A 23,433-nucleotide genomic window follows, 5' to 3' on the forward strand; every position below is an offset into this window, starting at 1 on the left:
GAGAGAGAGGGAGAGAGAGATTGTAATGAATTTAAATTATTAATACATAAAAAATAATAATATATTTTCATAATGTATAAATAATTTTTATTATAAGGTGCTGATGTAAAATGTAAAATGTTTACATTTTAAAGATGCGCAGGATGAAAGAAAAACATCAAGATATCTGTTTAGAAATTGTGAATGATCTCGTGGATATCGTGGTGAAACTTGCTGATTATCGTCAAGCAAATGATAATTATATCCCAAATCTTGTTTGGAACGAATTGAGACTGTTATTTTTGAAGCGTCAACCAATATTCGAACATGTGGATTACTTTGATAATGTCGAAGAAGCAGAAAAGATAGAAGAAATAGAAAATGAAAAAGAAATGAAAATGAATGAAGATAAAGAGAAGAACGATGCAAATGGGAATAGTGAGAAAAGAATAAGAAACGAAAAGGGAATACAGATTGAAAAAGTTGAAGAAAATCAAGAGTTAGTTCGGCTGGAACGTCAGCAGGCTTTGACTGATGCAGATTTTGAGAGTTATCGAGATCTAGCTTCTCCCTGGGATCAATTTGTGCCGAAGAGAGAAAAGGAAGTTGAAGAAGTTTACAGATTAGGTTGTTTTGTGCTTGGTTACATCGTTCATCGCTTATTGGAGGATGTCTTATATCCTTATTCTAAAATAATGGTTCGTCCAATGCCTAGAGTCAAGGTCGCAGCTATTATTTTGGGTGTGACAAATGCAACCTTGCACAAACAGTTACAAGAGTTGCTGAAGAATACCGGAATTCGTTTGCTGACGATGGAAGATGCGATCAATCATTGTCTGGAGAGCTACAAGCGGGAAATGGTCGGTGTGGAGTACATCGATCTCAACATCATCTTGACGACGGCGAGAGACATCAAGAGATTGGAAGCTAAGAACAAGGATGATTCAAAGGAGTATCACCGAAAGAAGAGTGAACGATTAATGAAGTCGACACCGTTTCACCAGAATCCTCAGAAGATAGCTGAGGAAAAACAAACACAAACGCCTAGAGAGATACCTTATGACGACCCAATTTTAAGCAATAGCGCATACATAGGTAGAAAAAAACAGTTTAGAAAAACAGTTTAAATCATAATTATAATCCTTGAACTTCTTTTTGATATAGCATATCTGGTTTTCTTTTTTAAATGCTTTTTTGTCGCTTACAACTTTTTTATTAATAAAGATACATATTAATATATTTGTTTAGTTTCATTATATTTCTTAATGTCTGATCATTTCAATTGAAAAAAAAATTTACTAATTTTAATATATCCGTTTCTATGAAAGTTATAAAGAATTAGGTGAATATGCCATATACAGTGTGTTCTTATAATGTGGTGTTTACGAATTAATAACATAAATAAAATAATTTTTATTAATTATCAATTTCAAAGGTGGGATTTACAATTATTGATGCCATTTTTGATAACTTGTATAGATACAGTTTATTAAAGATAGTATTGTATTGAGAATTAATTTTTTAATAATAGACATAATAGACATTAGAAATCTAATTGCCAAAAATGTACTTATTGTAGATTGCAGAATAATAATGACTGCTATTTGATTGTTACTTGCGATATTTAGGTAAATGGACTTACGAGTTTCTCACGTTGGGTCAACCTATTTCGAATGAGTTGAGCACGAGGATATTGATTGAATACTTAAAAGAGATCGGAGATGTCGAAGGATGGGCATTAATAAATTATCCTAACACCTATGAACAAATGGCAATGTTGGAGAAAGCACTAACAGGACGTGACATACCTCCCGATCCTGTCAAACTTACTGATGTCAAAGACATCGATCCTCCATTAGTTAGGATTGTGTTCGAGGATGACACATTTGCTGCACGCAGGCGCGTTTAATGTCAAAATTAATTTATAATTTTATAAGTTATATTAATTTTGAAAAGATACTTAATATTATTGATATTATTCAGATTTATTGCCTTTCCCCCCGTATTTAAAATAATATTCGCGCATATTTCACATTCGTATACTATAAAATTTCAAACATAAAAAGAGAATTCTGAATGAACATTGTTTCTAAATAAATTTTATAATAACATATATATTGGAGAGTTAATTCGATTTCGCTTACTATTTTCAATTAACCCCTTCAGACTCAGCGTACATCCAATTTGAAGACATTATCCAATGAAATTATTTAATTCTATCAATATCTGAGATCTGATGTATATAATAATGTATAAAAAGTTATATGTTGAAAAATTTTGAATAGTCAAAATTTTGAAAAAAATTAATTGTTTATGTATGAATTATTTATTTAAATTTAAATACGTATGAACTGAATTAAAAAAAATTTTTTTAGTTCCAATAAAATCAGGTCTAAAAGGGTCTAAAACTCATTTAATGAATTATTAATAATTGCGTTATAGATTTTCTAAATATTAATGTTTTTCTAAATATTAATGTTTTACTTTTAATAGGCAATCTAGATTGTTGCCGAAGCCAATTTCCAAAGCAAAAGATTATAATTTTTCTAAGACGTTCATGACAATTTATATTAAGGGAATGCCAAAGTCAGACGCAATGGAACAGACAGACAATCAAGAACAGACTTGTATACCTCTACCCGATAATGCTACCTCGATGGACGAATTTTATGCTAATCAAGATATTGCATATGGATTTTTTTACGATGTTCTCGATCTTTCAATCTTGGAACAATTAACCAAATTTATTACCGATCATTTTTATGAAAGAAAGAAATTACCCTTGAACCTTTCCGAAAAGATTCTACAAGAAGATCATAATAAACAAAAATCTGATTCGGCCGTTATTAAACGCTTGATATCAAAATCCAAATGGAAACCCTCAGAATATGAAGAAAAGAAAGATATTGAAGCTGAAAGCCGCAATTTACAATCAGAAACAGAAACACAGTTAGCAAATGATTACGCTAAACCTGGGGAAAGCAACTGGCAATGGTTGGACTTCTCTCAGCCTACAGCTTTACTCGAAATTTTGGCTACACTTTGGGAGAGCATTGAACAGGCTTACATTGAAAATTTAAAAGAGATTCTTTCCTTGAAGAGGATGCATATGTCAATCTTTATATCCCATAAGAATTTTGTCTTCAAGAATTTAATAAGATTTATCAATCGACCTGATAATCGGCAGATTTTGTTGCAAGATTTTCATCAGGCCTTTAATGAAATCGATAAAGATCTCAGGGAAGATTTGGACATGAAATGCGAGTTACACTGCCGAGTACGCATAGAAAATAATAATATAGTAAAGAAGTGAGGAAAAAGAGATTTTGCTATAATCTATAAGTTTTTATTCATATTAATCTTCAAAGGGCGGAGTTTATTTTTGAAATCTTACAGCTTAAATTTTCCTTAGTAAGATTTGTAATAATTCATTATTTTTCATTGTATTTCTTGCTTCAAAATATGACACTGTTTCAATGCCATTAATGGCTTTTTTATCCTGTAAAGATTAATATCTAATCTTAATTTAATTTCAATATAAAATTTTTGTCACTTTGGCAGGATATAGAAAGAATTACATTTATTATTCTTATCTTTGTTAAAAGTCTTAAATTTTTCGCGCTAGGTCGATGATTTTCGAAAAGAATTGTGGGAGCTATGTGACGCGCGAAGATACGAGGCTGAAGAAAAGAGAAAACGTATGTTGCGCAATCAGTGGATTTGGATGGAAGCCATGATTCTCATTAATGTGTATATTGGAATTTTGCAAACCGAAGTTGACAGATTCGTCGACACTATGCAGTTCCTTCAGGATTATTACACCTCCATGTCGCAGAAACCACTGCAAGAATTGCAATTCTCTAAAATCGTCCTTGATAATATTGAATTGGAGGATGTTCTTCAAGAAATCTTGGATGAAGATAAAAAACAAACGGTGAAGATCAAAGCGATCAAAACTTCCGCTCGAATCATAAATGAGGATCAACTTAAAACTGAAATCGAAACTTTATTAATCGACGTATCAAAGAGCTTTGATTCTGATCAGAATATCATTTATAATATTATCAAAGATAATATTCAACAAGTGCGAGATACCGTAGATTCCATCTCGTCACTGATGCTGGATATGTTGAAGAAGGAAGAAAAAGCCGTAATTTTAAAAACTGAAATTAAAAACAAAGAAGACACTTCGGCCGATTCTACTTTCGCCAAACTAGCTAAAAGAAATCGTGATTTAATCGAGGAATGGCGATACGCCGATTTGTTCGAGATCAATCGTATAAATCAGAGACTGGATGTGCTGAATGCAGCTGCTCAATCAGACGTGACTTTTCTTCTAGATACTATGAGACAGATCTTCCATGACATTTATCATCATATCATCAAAAGGTTGATTTAATTAGAATTAGTTATCGCATTAGTCTTTTATTTAACAAGTATTGAAGAGTATAATTTAATTTTTTAATGTTAAAATATCACGAAGCTTTCTACAAATACTTTATAAATGAAAATATTATTTAGATTTAAAAAATAGCTTCTTATATATCTATATAATTATTTCTAATTAGCATCAGTTATAGTATCATATTGCCTTTTAAAAATTAGATATATAATGTACATAATGACGTTTATTTTTAGATACAAATGTGAAATCGAAAGTATCGACGAAATGGCGAATGTTTTTTGCTTTGCCATCGAAGAAGAAAGACCAATTCAGCAAGAACTACTATTAGACGGCGATCAATTTATCGTGAGATCAAGCATCGTAAGTGAAGATGAGGAACAATTCAATGTTCCGATCAAAGAAGCGCCTTCACCTCTACGATTCCGAATGGTTCAACTTGATCGGTTGGTAGACATTTTCCAACGAATCGCTCCGCATGGAATCGTCAGTGAACGCGTCCTAGTTTACATTCTCCAGGATTTGGTATCCTGCGGTGAAGAGGATTGTTATCCGCCCTTCGTGCCATGCGCCTGGCAACAATTGCGACCTCCGGATATCGAAATATTGGTCGAACAATTGTTCGGTTCTATCGAATATATCGAATGGCGAGAATTTGTCCTGTATGCAATGGATCTGCCTGTACCATCGCATCAGGATATTCTGAAAGCACGAGCAGCCTTCGAGATGCATGATTCTGAATTGAAAGAGGTGGTCACATGCGAACAATTCCATTCGATACCCTTGTGGTTTCTCGAAATTTCCACCAATAGTTTCTTGGATGAAAAATTTGAGCACAGTAATTTCGATACATTAGAGAATGTAATGTTGCGCAAGGAAGCACAATTAAGCGAGCATTTTTCGAATTTGGGAAACGATTTCATAGAAAGAAGCGAGGATGATTCTAGGTATATGGAAAACACAAATTAAACGAAATAAAAATTTATGAAGTAGAAAATTAAAAGGGATTAAATCCGTTCGAAAACAATTCGTTAAAACGTTCTTTATTAAAAATTTTGATTTGATTTGAAGTTTTTTTTTAAAGTCTATTTTAATTTTTCATTCATGAATGATTCGATTAATCACTTTCAATTAATTATGCCTTTCATTAAACATTTTTGATTAAAAAACTTTCTGAACAATGCTTTTTAAATCAATTCTCACACTTCTCTTTTTCAATCAATTTTTTGATTAAATTGCTTTCGCAGCGCAATATTGAGACTGATGCTGGCAAAGAAACTTCTCTGCCGCATGTATCTGGTAAACCAAGACTCGGTTCATTATACCGCCATGCTGTTAGCTTTCTGCAAGAACGAGGATCCTAGCGTAGGTCTAGGAAAAGCGTTCTCCCTTGCCATGGGTGCTAGAGTTTGTACTAATACAGTGGAAGGTGAGAAATTCGTCGAAGAACTTGCCAAGCAGAAACATCACGTTAAGGAGTTGAAATTGAGCCAAGATTATCTTCAAGAAGAGGCTAACGAGGTAACTTGAAACTTACACTAATATTGATTTATGAAGTCAATATCATTTGCAATCAACTTATTACGTTTGGGATGAAATAAATAAAGTATAGTGAAAGAGAGAGAGAGAGAAAGAGAGAGAGAGAGAGAGAGAATAATTAGACACAAATAAAATAAATTGTAAGAGAGAAAGAAAGGATAATGATTCCTTATTGGAACCTTTACACTCTATATTGAAGTTAAATTAACATAGACATTTTTTACTATAAATAGTATAAATATATATTATACTATAAATATATAAGATATTCTCTAAATCTGAATCAGTGGATAGTCAGTTAACTAATTATCCAGTGACATACTTTGCACTGATAATCAGTGAAGTTCAACTAAGAAAGGAAGAATATTTGAACATTATATAATTAAAATATTGATAATTAAAATACTGATATTTTACGTTAATTTCAATTTTCCAATACCATATTCATTGAATTTGAGCATTAAAACAAGTTAGTTAGATCATACATTAAAGATTAGCTAGGTTAGGGATCTCATGTTTAATTCACATACCAGTGACATACTTGATACTGATATCAGTGATTATGATTCCATTGATTTAGATTTAGAGAGTAAATTGCTTCGGATTAAAACAGAATATTTTAAATATTTGAATTAGTAATTTTATAATAAAATATTTAGAAGAAATTATATGTGGGTTTAGTATAAAAGTTCTATATTTATATGTTGAAAAATGGGAAACAAAATGATTATATTTTTTTTAAAGATTAAAAAGAAATAATCTTAATTTGTAATATAAATAGCGATATATCCGAATAATACGTTCTAGATAATACGAGAAATTGTGAATTATATAATAAACAAAACGATAGAAATTGTTGTTTCGTTGGAGAAATCCCGCAATCATGACTTAAGCTCGAAACGCCAGATAACATTCCAATTGAAAGGACAGAACGAGGAAGAGCCGGCTGAGCTTTTGCTACCGGAAATGATAGCAAAACGTCTAATTGTAAAAAATTCATCGACGATCAGTGATGAATACGAACATAAGCATTCCTTGCCAATCGGAGACGAAATGCTCGAAGACTATAAGCAGGACGAAAGAGTGATCTTTTGGCTGCCGCGGGATGTTTGCCTGGTAAATCTTTTCATTTGTTCCCGAGAATAAAAAAATTATTACGAGCAAGGATTTATTCAAAGGAAAAGGAAATTTTTCACTTTTAAATATTAGAATTTAAATTAGAAAAGCAAAATGAATGAGAAATACAATTTTAGTTGGAAATGTAAATGTAGCCAATGCTGCAATGTAAATATAACTTCTGATTTTTATCTAGTTTATCAAATGGTCCCCGTATTTTTATCTAGTTTATTAAATGGCCTTCGACCTTTACAAACCAGAAAAGCCATTAAAGTAGTGCTGAAACAGTTTCATATTTTAAGGGTCAAGAAATATAATGAAATAATAAATGTGTAACAAATTTTATTCAAGGAAAAGCAGTAAGATTTAAAAAACTGGACTTCCTCTAAAAGTTAAATGTGTTCTTTTTTTAGACGGTTTTATCCACTTGTCTGCCGTGGCTTGCGTCGCAAGCAGATCTCTTCCATACCACTTTGAGTCTTCGCGAAGGAATAGCACGCGTATATGATGAATTAAGAGACGAGGAGTTGAATGACGAAAAAGACCTCGTTTTAGCTCACCGCCTGGTGAACCACAGTTTTATCTACGAATTACTCCGCGCTTCTTCCAAGTTTATCTCGAAAAATATGGCAGATATACTCCGCAATATCTTGAAGGATAAGAATGATCAAATGACGTAATTATAAAAATTTACACAGAGTTGTGCCGTATATTTCAACAAAATTACATGAAATTTTTACATATTGTTTACGTTAAATTTACACGAATTTTTTTCACATAGACAATACAAGCCATGTATATAAAATATATAAATTATTTCACATTAAATAACATAATAACAAAAGAATTTTGTTTTATCATTGTTTTAATATTTGACTTTAGTATTGATAGATAAAAATATATAAACGAGATAGAAGCTTTATGCTTTTTAGTGCAATGATAAAGAAACACATTCGAATTCGATTGAATGCACTAATGCACACTGATGCATATTAAATAACTGCAAATATTTCGAGTAATAAAATACATGTTTCATCTAACTAAATAATAAAATATACAAGAATTTCATGATATTAAAGGGGAGCTTCTACTTTAGAAAGGAAATAAAAAAAAAAGAGTTTTTCGTAATTTTTTCAAAAGGAAGATTAATATTTATCATTTTAAAACTTTTTGCACATTTTAATATAATTATTATAGAGTACGTACAAATTTTTATGTGAAAAAAAGTTATAAATAATAAAAATATAAACACCTAGTTTAGTTTGACGTCTCGCCATGATGTTATGATATTTTGTGTACATCCTAGCGGTTGCAATTCTTGCCGAAAATAAAAAATTAAAAAATATTTTAAATTTTTATAGAATTTCATTCTAAATGAATCTAAAAAATTAAAAAATGTATATATAAATTAAAATTTTGTGCAACACGAAAAAAAATTATGATTTCCGTTTCTTTATGCAAAATAATTTTATAATTAATAATTTTATAATTTAACAATTAATGTTGATTTTTATTTAATTTTTTAGGTTTATTGAGGTTGATAATTACAATTAGCCCTAATTAATAAGCCCTATAAAAAATTGATAAATCGATTTTTTTTTCAATCGTGAGAACACAAAATTGAAGAAAATGCAAAAAATAAATTTCGAGAAAAATGCATTTAAAGTTTTCGGTTCTTAAGTACTTACAGTGTTTGGAGGCTAAACTGCTATTTCAGAGGCATACAATAATCCTTCTTCATGGAATTCATTTTGAATTTCAATTTGAGCCATTCTGCAGAGCACTCGGCTCTCTTTTGAGCTACTAACAAGGGAACCGTCGGAACTGATTTTAACGAGCTTTGGATAGATTGTAGAGCACGAAAAATTTATTAAACTCATATTTTTTTGTGTTTATATCGAGAATGGAACATCTTCTCGAAAAAAATCAGTTTTTTTCTTTCAAAGCAAATATCATCGAAACTATAAAAGAAACTATTTTCCAGAATGAAAATTGAATAGTTTCAAGAATACCTTAGAATTATAATAAAAAAATTTTTTTTAAATTATTTATTATGCACGTCATGCATTCGTATATACATAGGGGAAAGTGGGGGAAGTGTATAGCGGGTAATTGTGTGCATTCTGATTTAGTACTTTTCCAATGAATGAAGATATCATTGTGTGAAATTTTTATGTAAGAGGTCGTCCTCTTAAGATGAAGAACTACAAAAAATACGACGTAAATACATTGCTAATCAGGGAAATACAAGAAAGAAGAATTATATCTTTTTTTATTATTTTAGCGGAAAATAGTTAGAAAATAAGATAGTAAGTTGATATTTTTAATTTGTTTGATTAAAGTTGCATACGTTATTAAAGTATATTATTATGTACGTCTTTTGAGCTATTTATTAAGTTTAGTTAAAAAATGTTGAAATAATCATATTTCATATCGAGTCAGGTCGCGGCGGTTAATTGTGTACAAGCGTTTTGAAGTGCGCACAATTACCATCTTCCATACTATATGATTAGCACTAACTTTTTTTCATTTCTTTTTCTCATTTCATTAATATTTTATTTTGCCAAAGTCTATGTATTATTATTATATTAGTTTTGCATTCTTGCTTAATATATGTAATATATATTTAAAATATATTTAATATATATTTATGTTGCAATATAATAAATATATTTTCTAATTTCTTTGTCAACATTACATAATTCATTCATTTCTCACGACTTTTGTTTACAATTATCCGATGCGCGAGAAATTTTTTCCTTTTTCCGTTTTTTCCTTTTTGCCAAATACAACTTTATTGAATGAAAATCTGTTTGATGTGAGAATATGTAATGGTAGAAGAATGTTTATAGTTTCTATTTCCATATTTATATCGCTTTAAACTTGGAAAATCATTTCAAGACAATAAATTTCCTTTGGATGCGCACAATTCACTTTTCTTTACAAGCGCTGAATTTATACCAAAGAACTTTGAATTTCGCTCTAAAATTTTAGAGACATATTCTCGAAGAGTTGTACTATCGATTTACGGAAAAAAAATCGATTTTTTTGATCCTATAAAGTAAGACATTCCTTTAATCTGTTAATATATTTCAATGATCCATAGATTATTTATTATTAAAATGCATAAAAATAGGACATATAAAAATATTTCTATTTAATATTATGTATTATACATATATCTATTATATATGTAGATATTATTAGAGAAAAGGCTCCTATTATGAGATACCGAATTCATTTTGGGTAAATGCTAGAAGTCTATGAGCAGAATTAAAAAAAATAATAGGTCATTTTGAAGGGAATTTAATAAGCTTTAAGATAATGTTATATAAAATTTAATTCTATTCCATTAAATTCCATTTTTTTTTAAATTAAAGAAATGTAAAAATTGAGTAAATCGCAAAGTCAAAAAATTGCTCCTAATATGAGATGCCCCGAGAAATCGATAATAAAGCGCAAAGTATATCAATATTGTAATTAAAAAACTTTATTTAATATTTCTTAAATACAAATAAACACAGCCAGAGTGCGCAAAAATGAATATGTGATATATTATACTTAGAATTCATTTTTTGGTAGTTGAAATCAAGCATCGCAAAAATAGGCACTCAACGATCATTCCAGTTGTCTTTTTTATTATTGTATAATAACATTTGTACTTTAGCAATAATTTTCACTATAACATAGGAGCATGAGTTATTTCATATTAGAAATACCTTGGCTATTTCGATTTCCATGCCTTGGTTTTACGATCATCAAATCTAACTTCTGTAATTAAGCAATTCAATATGTTTCAATCCCGTATTTTTCTATTGACACATTTCTATTTACAAGACCTTATTCTACCACTACATGAAGAATTTATTGCCAAATATTTATTAAATAATAAACAATGTTTAAAGGCTTATCTCAATGAAACTGTAAGACATCCAAATTTTAAAATCTTTTTTTACAATGACTACAGGATCTAATAATGAATTTTCTACTAAATAGTTTTCAAATTCAAGAGCAATAAATTCATGGTGGAATCAATAGATTTATTAGTTTAACAGAAACGCCTTATCTTATATTAGACATCTATCTCATAATAAGAAGCTTTCCTCTATATTATATATTATTTATTATTCATTTACGTATTTATTATCCTATATATATATTCATAAACATTTATTATGAATGCATACACGTAAAACATATTTACATAGTTTACATTACATACATGTAATATATACATAAACGCTGCACAACATATTCTTCCTTGAAATCGAATTTATCACGAAGAGCAAGTCTTCTCCGCCTTTGATACGAACAATCACCGTTTACCAACGCTGTTAGATGTCGCTACGTGACCGACATGTTAACCGGATGGCTCGAGGGTGGTTCCGCCAATCAGCGCATCGCGTTTCCGTCGGCTCCATCGCGAACGATGACGTTCGCTCGTGGTCGCGCTGCGACAGTTTCGCGACGAGATGTCCTCCGCAACGGAGATCGTCGGAGTAGCTCCGCGCCCCTCTCGCCCTTCGACAAGCGATTGTCATCGTCGTCGTCTGGCGAGCGACGTTATCTACGCCCGCCACGACGACCGCGATTCGTCGAGGGGCTACTGGTTGCGCCGATAATTCGATAAGAATAAAACGACGAGAAAGGGGAGAAAAAGATACATACAAGCGCGAATTTGGGAGCGGCGCACCCGAATCAACGTGGCCTCGGCCATCCTCGCGACAAGGCCGGCTGTTGGAAGCTGCACGAACAGACACGACGCCACCCGATCCGACGCGACGCGATCACGTGGCTGTCCGTCTGTCCCTCCGACTGACCGTGTTTACTTTCGTTCGTTTATTCGTTACGTTCGTTCGTTCGTTCGATCCCGTATGCACGTCCGTGAGCGCCGAATTGACAAACAGTACGACGCGACATCGGCGCGTTCATCTCGCGCGCTCGGGATGTAACACTGTGGTTGTGTCCCTCCGTTTTGCTCCACTCGCACCACTGATATCCCAGATGCTGCATGTCGTCCACGTCGCGGAGGCAGGGAGACGGTGACGCGGTCATCGAAGATCGACTACGGTCGCTGCGATAAAAAGTGAGTATTACTGTGTTGTGTTCGGCACCACGTTTATTGTTTATCTCTCGTGGCAGAGATTACGTCAGGCTGGACTCACGTGACAGCTGATGGCGGAAGATTACTGCAACTGCTGAAAGAGAAAGAGATAGAAAGAAAAAGAAAGAATCGAGACCTATTTTTCGTCGAAGCGAAATATGAAGTTCCATTTATATCAGATTTAAATTAGACAATCTATAATTTGCGTTGGATAAAATTATATTTATTATATGCTATATACACATATATAGTTTGATAAACATATTTATATATAGATATATTCTAATAATGCATTTATTATTTTATATTTTGTTTATAAATATATATATATATATATATATAGGATAATTAGTAATTGAATAGAGATTTTTATTTGTTCTATATTTTAATAACAATATGCATATTTTTATATGTGTATATAAATATACACACGATAATAAATTAATTCTGATAATTTAATAAATATTGTTTATATGCGTATATTCTGACGCTACAAATATTTTTTATGTTATCCTTTATGTATGATGTACTTAAAAATTGTAAACAATTTTCTATCCTTGAATTTCTGATGCAAATTATAGATATTGCCTAAAATGGATAGATAGTGATCACTGATTAGATATACGCAATATTATGGATATTAAATAAATTCCGAATATTTAATTTTTGAACAGAAGCTACACGAAAAAAAATAGTTTAGAATGAAATACAATCGCGAACTAATTATCCAGACAGTACGCCGTGATATCGATGATTTTTTCAAATTGTTGATTTATATTTGGATAATTAATTGTGAAACTACCAGTGCTTGTACAATTTTCAACGCTCGGATAGTTTAAATTTCTATGTTGACACTGTCCGTACAATTTCGTGACTATATATAATCGTGAGCGTAATATCTCAAGTATTTCATTTTTATCAGCCAATTTTAGTTTGCGTGCAGTGACAAGCAATTGAGATATATATTTCTCTCTCTCTCTCTCTCTCTCTCTCTCTCTCTCTCTTCTCTTTCGTCAAGATTTAAAAATAAAGATATTAAACTCTCGCGTGCATTTGGCTGTACCGTCGTTTCTCGGATTATGATACTGCAGGAAAGTTAATATGCCGAAATTACACGATTCATTTTGTTTAACGAGACACACACGAAACTACGTAGCCCGCGCATTTTGCATTAATGCGCAGCGCAGGCTAAATGAGATTGTAGAAATAAGTTCGCGAATACGCTGCAATTCGTCGCTTATTAAACTCGTGGAGCACCGCTCCGAAATTCCGTGAATATAATTTGGCACGTTTTCGACCGTACAAATATGTCCGGACACGATTACTTTTCCCATGTCGACTTCAAACTTTGTATAATACATACACAAACGCGGAAAACCGTACATCGCAGTTTCAATAGAGAGTATTTTGTAATCTGTTAATTTCAAATTTATACGGTCGATTTTAACGAACACGAATTCTGTTATAAAGTTAATATATTATATAGTCAATCTGTTATATATTAATATTATAATAGTTGTTTTAATGCACAATGATAAATTAAATTGTCATTCATTTAGAAATTACAGTATAAATTTTTAAACAATAATTTGCTTTGATATTTTAAGGGAAATATTATTATATTTTTAAGCAAAAAAAAATTAGTAAATAAAATGTGAAATGTGTGAAAGGTTATTTTAACAAAACTTTTTAAAAATATTTTTAAAACTTATTCTTGAGCTTTAGGATTATTCGAGGGATTGTTGAAAGTTCGTACATCGATTCCTGTTTAAAACAGAAACTTACCTATTTAAGAAAATGATATTCAGAATGAAACTACAAATTAACTTTATCAAATAAAAACTTTTTAAAAACTTTATCAATTTATTTGCGAATTATTACAACAAATGGAGGAGCAAGAAGCAAAAGGAAAGCACTAAAATGACTTTATACTTAAAGCAGTAAAATGATTCTTAATGAAAGCAGCATTCGAATTTTTAAGTCACGCTGCTATCGACAACAGGAAGTTTGAAATTCATATTTATCAGTTTTTAATCTTTTTCTCAAACTTGAGAGATAAATTGAAGAAGTTAAAACTAAATCCTGAACTAAGAAGTTCACAAGTTTGTATATCAATTCCTATTTAAGATATGAAGATTGTTATCATTGAAAAAAAAAATTATTTAGAATGAAATTATAAATTGACATATAACAAAGAATATTTATAAACTATCGCGCAATTTAATTGGGAATTACTGGAATAAAAGAAATCGAACGTCAAATAACTTTTAGCAGCGACAACTTGAATAATTTTTGACAGTTACGTGCGTCGATCGGTCGCATATTTGAAATTCGAAACAAAATTACTGCGATTCTATTGTGCAAAAAAACAATGCAGAAACCCCTACGTGCATAGTGACCTAAATGCGCGACAGTACGTTTTTAATCCATGGAGACGAAGCGTGAGCATCGATAAAGGCGCGGGGACAAAACGGGGATGAATAGCGCCTTCTGCGCCTTTTTTCTTCCCTGCAAAAAATAAGTTCTCGCTTCATCGTCAAGAGAGAGAGAGAGTGGATCTTACTCTCCTTACTCATGCCACGAGTAGTTTCTCTTGTTTATTCGAGAGAGAGAGACTCGAAATAATGCCCGACATCGTGCGAAACTTCGCTCTTCTAGAAGCACTCAACGAGGAAGTTTAGTATATAAAACGCCAACTCTTACGTGATAAATATGTACTTTTTATAAAAATATTCATTTTTTTTAGCTCAAAAGCACAAAATTGTAACGATAAATATTTTCTTTTTTTACCTTTTACCTTGTAAAATTCTTTCATTTGTTCATTGCCTTCAAAATTTTCAAAAATTCATAAAAGTTGATCTCTGTAAAACGTTAATTTTACTCTGTGTGTATCAAGCCTATTTTTTCCTTTTAAATGATTTATTTAAATGATTTTGTTCAGGAAATAAATAAACGGAAAATAAATAACCGGACAACAGATAAATGATTAGGGATAATCGTGCTCGTTTGAACTCGATATTCGACATAACGGTGAACAAAACGTGAAAATGACCGACACGTGTGCTTACGTGCATGTGATTAAACGCAACGCCTGCTTTTTGCGTATTTGCATAAAACGAGATGAGTCCTCTGTACGCTAATGGGGCACTGTAAATCTCGACGATTATAACATTGAAGCGTTGCGGGCGTTACACCATTGTATGCGTCGATTCGATATATTACGACAAATTCGATTCTCTGTCAGATCGGTTGGCCATTCGAATTTTGCAACAAATTGTACTTTATTATGCTACGAGTCATTAGTTACGTGCTACGTGTAGTGGTAATTAATGCTGGCGTTCGATTGTGGTTTTCGTGTGGTAGATAAACAGAGAATTTCGATAAATTTCGAAACGCGAATACTGTCGCACAAACAGAATGTATTATATTTTGTAATTTTATGTCTTGTATAAATTTTGTATTAAGGATTATCCCGATAATATCTCAATTATTAGCTAATATCGACACGGAAGGGATCGAATTAAATAGGTATATGTATTGAAATTTAATTAAAAATGATTTAAAATTTAATTAAAAATGAGTGAAAATTTAATTGAAATAATTTTAATAGTTTTTCGCATTTTTTCGAATCTATTTTCGTAATCCATCACGAAATAAATTTCAGAGATGGAGACACGGAAATAAAAAAAAAGAGGATTTTTTTTTTTACGCTAATGGATTTTTTTATACATTTGTGTGTGTTTTACTCTTCTCATGTTAATACATGGATTTGTTCGAAATTTGAATTTACGTAGCCGGTTGTTTTCGCAAATAATATTAATATGGAATTTTACGATTGTTGGCGTTTCATTAAATACGTGCCTTTCCTGAATAAGCGAAGCGCAGATCTGTAGTACATTCTGTTTGTAATATAATTAAATAATTGTCGTATTGTGTTCGTGTATACGGTATGTACGATCGTTAAATGTCTACTAACCGGAACAATAACGAGCTATCGCTTTCGCGATAAGTGACCGTGACAACGTCACGGTTATGGCCGCTAGTCACTCGTAATGTATTGAAATCGCCAGTAAGATCGTCGAAATGACGATCGTTATCGGGCACGTGGCTGTGATTAATCGTTTATCTCTCGCGATTATATATGGAAGCTGGCCATCCAAACCGAACGGGCTATGTTTGTAGCATATTTGGTATTGCACGTCCAAACGCTCCTCCAATGTTCAATCGATCCCTTCGATTATTCTGGGATATAATACAATTACGGCCGGTTCTCGATTCTGATACGACCGCGAAATTGTACGATACTCATCCATTAGTGTATTGCGATTCATTGCGCGATTAATGTAATCGTGTCTATGTGTAAACTGGTTTGTATAATATAACCATATCTCTTTCGTTTTTTTCTCAGCTTTCCAGTAATTTTTACATATTATTTTTATACATTCGATACGATTGCAACATTGAATTTCATCGAGCGGTTCAGGTAACATGGAAATGCGATAGAAGTTCGAATTTCCTACTAGAACTCAATTTGTTTTCCATAAATAAATTTTTTTAGACTCATAAGAAAATGTATTACCACAATAATATCATGATGACTGATATCCATCGCATATTTATTAATTATCCTTTGAACATTTATTTATCTAATAGTAATTTATTTAGTTGCGTTTATCTATTACTTTCAAATAGCATTAGAAATATTTTTATTATTATTTTTCTAACAAGAATGCAATCTACAGTAATAAAATATTTTTATTTTAACAAACTATGAAATATACATTGTTTTCTTTTTCTGCGAATCTCGTATTAGTATCTTTTATAGAAAAAAAACTTTAAAAATAGAATTTGAAAAAATTGCTCGACTGAAAGCTATTAACACGGACAATATGTCCTGGAATATTTTGCGATAGTATTTCCCATGAGGATTTATGTTTTCAACTTAATTAATTGCTTGTTGGCTTTTATAAGAATATTATTAGCTTATTATTTTATTCACGCAGCTTTGGCTTTCCCAGTGTATCGTATGACAAACTTTGCCTGCAAGATGATATTTTAATCATTTTTCTAATGAATTATATACTATATGTGTGTATGTTTTTAAGAAGATTAGACATTTTATGCGTCACAAGCGTAGCATATTACACAAAATATGGTCATAATGTGTATATATTACATATTAATTCAGAAGGTATACATACATACATACATAAATAATCTGTAAAATAATTACAAATGTATATTTAAACATATCTTTCTAACATTTGATTATTTAAAAATTACATGTATATTTATTTAATATTTTATGTACATAATAAAAAATAATTATTGTTAATTAATTAAATAAGGGAAAACAATGTAATTTAGTAATAATAGTTTGTGTAATAATATTATTGATTTACTGAGGGTAATTAAACTAGTTCAGTATTTTTTTCTCACGTTTCTCTGGCGAAGTAAAACGTCGCGTTAGTAAAGTGGATCAATATTGTTTTCTTGTTTCCGTTGTCGACACCGAACTCGCTTCCGCGGCTGCTTCAACGTAATTTAATCAGGGATGCAATTCCGTCGAAGAGAACCGACAGACAAGGAAAGTTTGCTTCAACGGAGAATTACTTAATTACGGAATGGAACACCGAGTCAGCCCTCCGTCCTTCCGAATAGCTTCTTTATCTTTCCTCACTTATTATAGCAAGAAATCTCGCCAAATCATTTGCTAACGACGATGCTCTCGCGACCGGAAGTTATCGCGGCGCGATATATTGATCGCGAACACGACAAGGACAGATGTTGCGATTCGTCGCTATTATTCCTCGCAGATGTAGCACTTGACACTTTATCGCTTTAGTATAATTGATGCCATAACTCTCGTCAGCCATTACGACGTGACGTCGCGATTGAGAGAGCGAGCTGTGTCATGTTCTTGTGAAAGGTGAATTAATCTCGTGGATAACACTAGTCGACGACAAGGTTTTCATAGTAAAGAGAGATTGTAACTGACTTCTACAATCGTGAGATTCAGGAAACAAGATTTGATTGCCGCGTAAGAATTTCGTTCGTTTCTCTCGATCTCTTTAATGAACAGCTAAAAATATTATAATATATAAATAAAAATGTATTGATATGCGTAAAATGAAAAGTACTATAAAATGAACGAATAAAAATGTAATTGTATTAGAATTCTTGCAATTATATTATTAAATTATATTAATAAAAAGTATATCAAGGATAATTTATTGAAAGATTTTTTTCAAGTTCCTTCAATTTATTTTCTCTCGCGAATTCTCAGTGAGGTTTCAGCCTTGACCTCAAAGCTTTTCCAACTTTTATTCTCTGCACCAACGAGGGATTCGAGGATTTCTTCATTCAATCACAGTTGACTTTACCGGTACACGTCTAGCAGCATTGCCTTCATGTGCAATCGATATATAATATATATATATATATATATATATATATATATATATATATATAATATATAGAGGAGCTTTTCTCCTTTAGCGATTTCAATTTTGGTCGACTATCGTCTCGGCTGCTGTCGCCGCTCCTCGGGCTATTCGAACGTTTAAATATGTAGAGAGGAAGTAGTTCATTGTTAGGAACATGTTCGGTTCGCTTTCATCAAACCGTTGTATAGTTATATCAGGTCACATCGATTTCAAAACTTAACCGACTAAGTCTAGATATTTGGGTAGAGATATATTCGTCGTCTCCTATTGTTCAATTTTGTCGGTTCAGACAAACAAGAGTTTCGATTAAATTTATTTTGAGCGATTCGAGGATTACATTAATATTATTGTATTTTTAACTTCTTATATGTATTGGTTGAAATATTGAAGATACATTCTTATATATAGAATTGAATTTAAAAAAAATTAATAATTACTAATTTTTTATCTAAATGCTTTTTTTAATTTTACACGAAATATACGTAGATAATCGCAAAGGTCTGGTTGGAATTTCTAACTCGGCATCTTCTTTCGGTAAAACACGACGGAAGGGTGTTTTTATTAACGAATGGAATATCCTTCGCTCGTTCGTGGAGTTTTGCACGATATAGAGATACTTCGTGAAGCAAAGTGTATCGATCGCGAACATAGTCTGTACGGCAGGCACAAAGTAATTAGAAGTTTATTTCGCAACTGTGTTGTAAAAAAAACTTCTTCACCCGTAAGAGCGAGAGAGATTACGTTGGGATTCTTTCGCTGTCGAAATATCGGATTTTCAGCAGTTCCTGTATTAACGTTAACTTTTTTTTTTTATTGACCGGATGATGCTGATCATAAAACTCCATTGATCCTTGGTCTTATCCAGCTATACGTGTTTTGCCGTGATGTCATTATGAGCTTAGCGTCAATAACCTCTCGAGGAGATACTCATTCATAAATGTCTGCACAGATTTTTATTCCCAAGATAAAACTGTATAACGGATCTGGAGACACATTAGTATCTCGTAATTGTATACGCGATATGTGCGCAAGCCTGAAAGAAATAGAAGAATAGGATAGAATGGCAGTTAAGAAAATTATCAATATATGAAATCTCGTATTTTATAATGTATTTGTTTTTGCGAAAGTTAATATTATTTACAATGTTGATTATAGAGGTATATTACTGAAGTAAACAATTAATACAATTTCAAAATCAATATTGAGTAATTATAAATATATTCATAAATATTTTACAATTATGAAATAATATCAAAATTAATTAAAATAATCCGTTTATTTCTGGCAATATAATTTCATTTTGACTTTTTATTTACCTCCATATATAATATAATTTATCTATTCTTATTTTTCTACATGCAGTTAAAGGTTAATCGCAAAGAGCAGAACCGTTATTGAACATAAAGGTTTTTTTTTTCTATCAAAAATTGATAAAGTGGAAGATGAGAACGTAACCACGAATGGATGTTCCGCCAAGAAAATCAATATCGCGCCTCTAGCAAAACGAGAAGATAATTAACATAGAAAATTCCATCCAATTTGCCGCGGTACTCCTTCGCAAGTTCGTCAATATATTCTCGGCAAACTTGAGAATTCGCTGTTCAGAAAAGACAGACAGGTAGTTAGATAGAAGATTTAGATTGAGCGCACGGGAAGTTTCATAAAAGGCATTAACAGAAAATTACAAAAGACTTTGTTAACAGGATAACAATAAATAAAACATAAAAATTAAGAGACGATACAAGAACGTTAAAAATTAGATAGAAAACTTACATTAGAAGATGAGAAGAAAAAAGGTGCCATTTTTTAATTAAATAAGAGAGTTCCTATATTTGATTAAAATGGCGTATAGCGTTTTTCACTGGCAGAGCTAATGCGCACTCAGTGCACATTGTAAGAGATGTAAAGACGTACGTTTAATAAAAATGTATATAGAATACGTGGGTCGTTTGATAAATTTGGTAAATTTCCATGAAATGGCGCTACAATTTGATGACGCGATATCTCGAAAGATCCACTCTTCGAACTCCTTCAGGTAAAATTTCAGCCAGAAAGGATGCATAGTTCACGTTGACGTAGTCATTTGAAATAGGCTGTTTCAAAGTCTGCAAAATACTCATTGACGGCGACAATGACTTCCTTTGACGAGAATTTCTTCTCACCGAGTCAAGTTTTTAAGTTTGGAAACAGAAAGAAGTCACACGGGGCCAAATCCGGAGAATAGGGTGGATGAGGAATCAATTCATAGCCCAATTCGTAGTTTTGTCATTGCAACGGTCGACTTGTGGGACGGCGCGTTGTCTTGATAGAAGAGCACTTTTTTGCGCGCCAATCTCGCTTCAAATGACTATCAACGTAAACTCCTTTCTGGCTGAAACTTGGCCTGAAGGGGTTCGAAGAGTGGATTTTTCGAGATGTCGCGTCATCAAATGGATTGTAGCGCCATTTCATGGAAATTTACCAAATTTATCAAACGATATATAGAAATATATATATTATAGAAATGAATTAAACCGCGAAATCCTCAATAAATTTTATTATGCTATTTGATAAAATATATATATATTGATACTTTATATTAAAATATCTTTAGATTAGGTTAGTGTACAACAACTTTAATGTGCACTAAGTGCACACCAGTTCTGCCAGTAAAAAAACATTATTAGTGTTTCTGTGTGAATTTATATACATATTTGTAAATTGTGCGCCGATATATCTTTTCTTGTTTTAAAGTGATGAGAAGAATCAGAGCAATTATCATTTTATTAAATTAACAAATAATTTAATAATTATTGATGCTAATAAGCTCTCTGTAAGAATTTAATAATCAGATGTCAACGAGAATCTTAAATATACGAATTTAATTTTATTGCGAAAAATGTCTGTACCAGGAACAGTTTGAATCTGAAACTCTCGACTTTCTGGGACTTTCTCGGGCGTTATATCAATTCGAGGTCATACCACGGAGGTACCATTATTTTTTATTAAGAAATATATATCTATTGACTCTCAATCATTTGTGTGTGCGTTTTCAAAAGTTAGAAGGAACGAACAGCATCCGTGAAGTGCTTTATACAAGAAGTACGTGGGCCATTAGGAAGAAAAGAGGCGCATTCCGCTTGTGTGGTTGATGGATACGTAATACGTGTTCGGCATTACAAGAGACGAAACTTTGCGAAAGTACTCGCGAAATATTACTTCGGCGGTGGCTGTGGCGGCTGCGATGGCAAACCTACATAGTTTTCCGATAGAAACGTTCGTTCGTCTGTAATGTCCCCGGCGATGAAACCCAGCAATCGGTTTTATTTTAGGAATCGCTCCCCGACGTATGCTGAATTTTGCATGAGTAATCTCAAATTGTTTCCCGACATAGAGTTATTATTTGAAAATACATTAGACACGATATATTAAACACACACTATGATATCAAAAACTTATCTTTTTTTAGTATCTATATTTTAGAATGTTTGATGATATATTAATTTTATGAGATTTTTAAAGAGTTATTACTCTTTAAATTTGTTGAAATTGAATCTCTAAGAAATTTCAAGCCTGCAGTCTTGAAAAATAGTTGAGTTAATTTTCTATCATCAACAATTACATTTCATTATTCAGACTGCGACACTCTAAAATTTTAAAGAGTACTGAATCATAAAATAAAAATTTATTCGCTTTATTTTATTCTTATTATTTTATCATTTGAAGTATTTATTTCAAAGACTTAATAATATTTTCCGATATCAATTGTAAATAAACAGAATTTATTTAGTATGTCTACGTATTTATATATACAAATAGTAATATGTATAGTATTATATATTATTCTCTTTATTATTAAAGGCAGTGATTTTATTCCGGTGCGGCTATTAAAAAAGAGAAAAAGATTCGCGTTGGAAGCACTGCATATTTGGCAAAAATCGCCAACGAAATCCGCTGACACATGTGGTGATACACATGTACGGAGATTATACAGGTAAGGGATCAGTTAACAATCTTTCATTCATTTGTGTAGCGGTAAGCGCGACGGACGTTATTAGTTCCGGAGGCGGAAATGCCGAATTCCCCATTGTTCCGCCGTTGCAATTATCTGACCTTTTCACCCCCCCCTTTTCCTCTCTTTCCGACCACCCTCTTCCGCCGATCGGTATACATCTACATACACGCATATATATCTTATCAACCCGGTAATTTGTTACGAGTGTGCCATTTAATTGGGGACTCGTTCACCTAATTACCTAGCCATCGCAACTGCTCTTTCCGTTCCAACCTCTTCTCCTGAAATCTATGTTCAATCATGATAATTAGTCATCCAGGAAATAGCACAAGAGAGATTCTTTTCCCAAGGAAGAACTATTTCGAATTATAAGTAGAAATTAGATCTACAAGAATAAATCAAATAAGAGAAAGAATCCTATTTTCGATCGAAGAGAATCTTGGTGTTTAATGATATTCATATATGTTTTTGCATATTTTTCAGTTCTATAATATAGAGAAATATAAAGTTGAAATTCTATTAAAGATAATAATAAACTAAATATAGGACTGAAAAATCTATTTACAAAAATTTGTAATATGATTATTGTCAAGCATCAAAATCCGCTTTGACCGAAAATAGGATTTTTTTCTCCTAAAATGTATAATTATTTTGCTTTGTAACTAACTGCCAGTATGTCATATACATTAGCGCATATTAATACGCGATAGTATTCAAGCTGTGTGGGAACAGTGGTAATAAAGAGACAAATAAATTGAGTTCTTCTCTTTTAATCTTTAAATGCATAAATCAGTAATTGCTCCGATTTTAATATGATAATATTAATTAATTGCACATTATATCTGTATATATA

The 23,433-nt window shown here is 31.8% G+C and overlaps 1 protein-coding gene across 1 annotated transcript in view; it reads left to right on the forward strand.

The window, feature by feature from the left end:
* Nucleotides 1–7,716, forward strand: part of LOC105620018 (sperm flagellar protein 2-like) — an 8,686-nt gene extending 970 nt beyond the window's left edge. Inside the window, exons 2-10 of the mRNA XM_012201528.1 lie at nt 135–1,074; nt 1,608–1,878; nt 2,473–3,256; nt 3,605–4,129; nt 4,223–4,368; nt 4,618–5,328; nt 5,629–5,902; nt 6,728–7,036; nt 7,450–7,716. Coding sequence (XP_012056918.1) covers nt 135–1,074; nt 1,608–1,878; nt 2,473–3,256; nt 3,605–4,129; nt 4,223–4,368; nt 4,618–5,328; nt 5,629–5,902; nt 6,728–7,036; nt 7,450–7,716 — 4,227 coding nt within the window. The remainder of the gene's footprint in view (nt 1–134; nt 1,075–1,607; nt 1,879–2,472; nt 3,257–3,604; nt 4,130–4,222; nt 4,369–4,617; nt 5,329–5,628; nt 5,903–6,727; nt 7,037–7,449) is intronic.
* Nucleotides 7,717–23,433: the final 15,717 nt, after the last annotated feature.

This window comes from Atta cephalotes, assembly GCF_000143395.1.
Source record: "Atta cephalotes unplaced genomic scaffold scaffold00023, whole genome shotgun sequence".
NCBI classification, from domain to species: domain Eukaryota; kingdom Metazoa; phylum Arthropoda; class Insecta; order Hymenoptera; family Formicidae; genus Atta; species Atta cephalotes.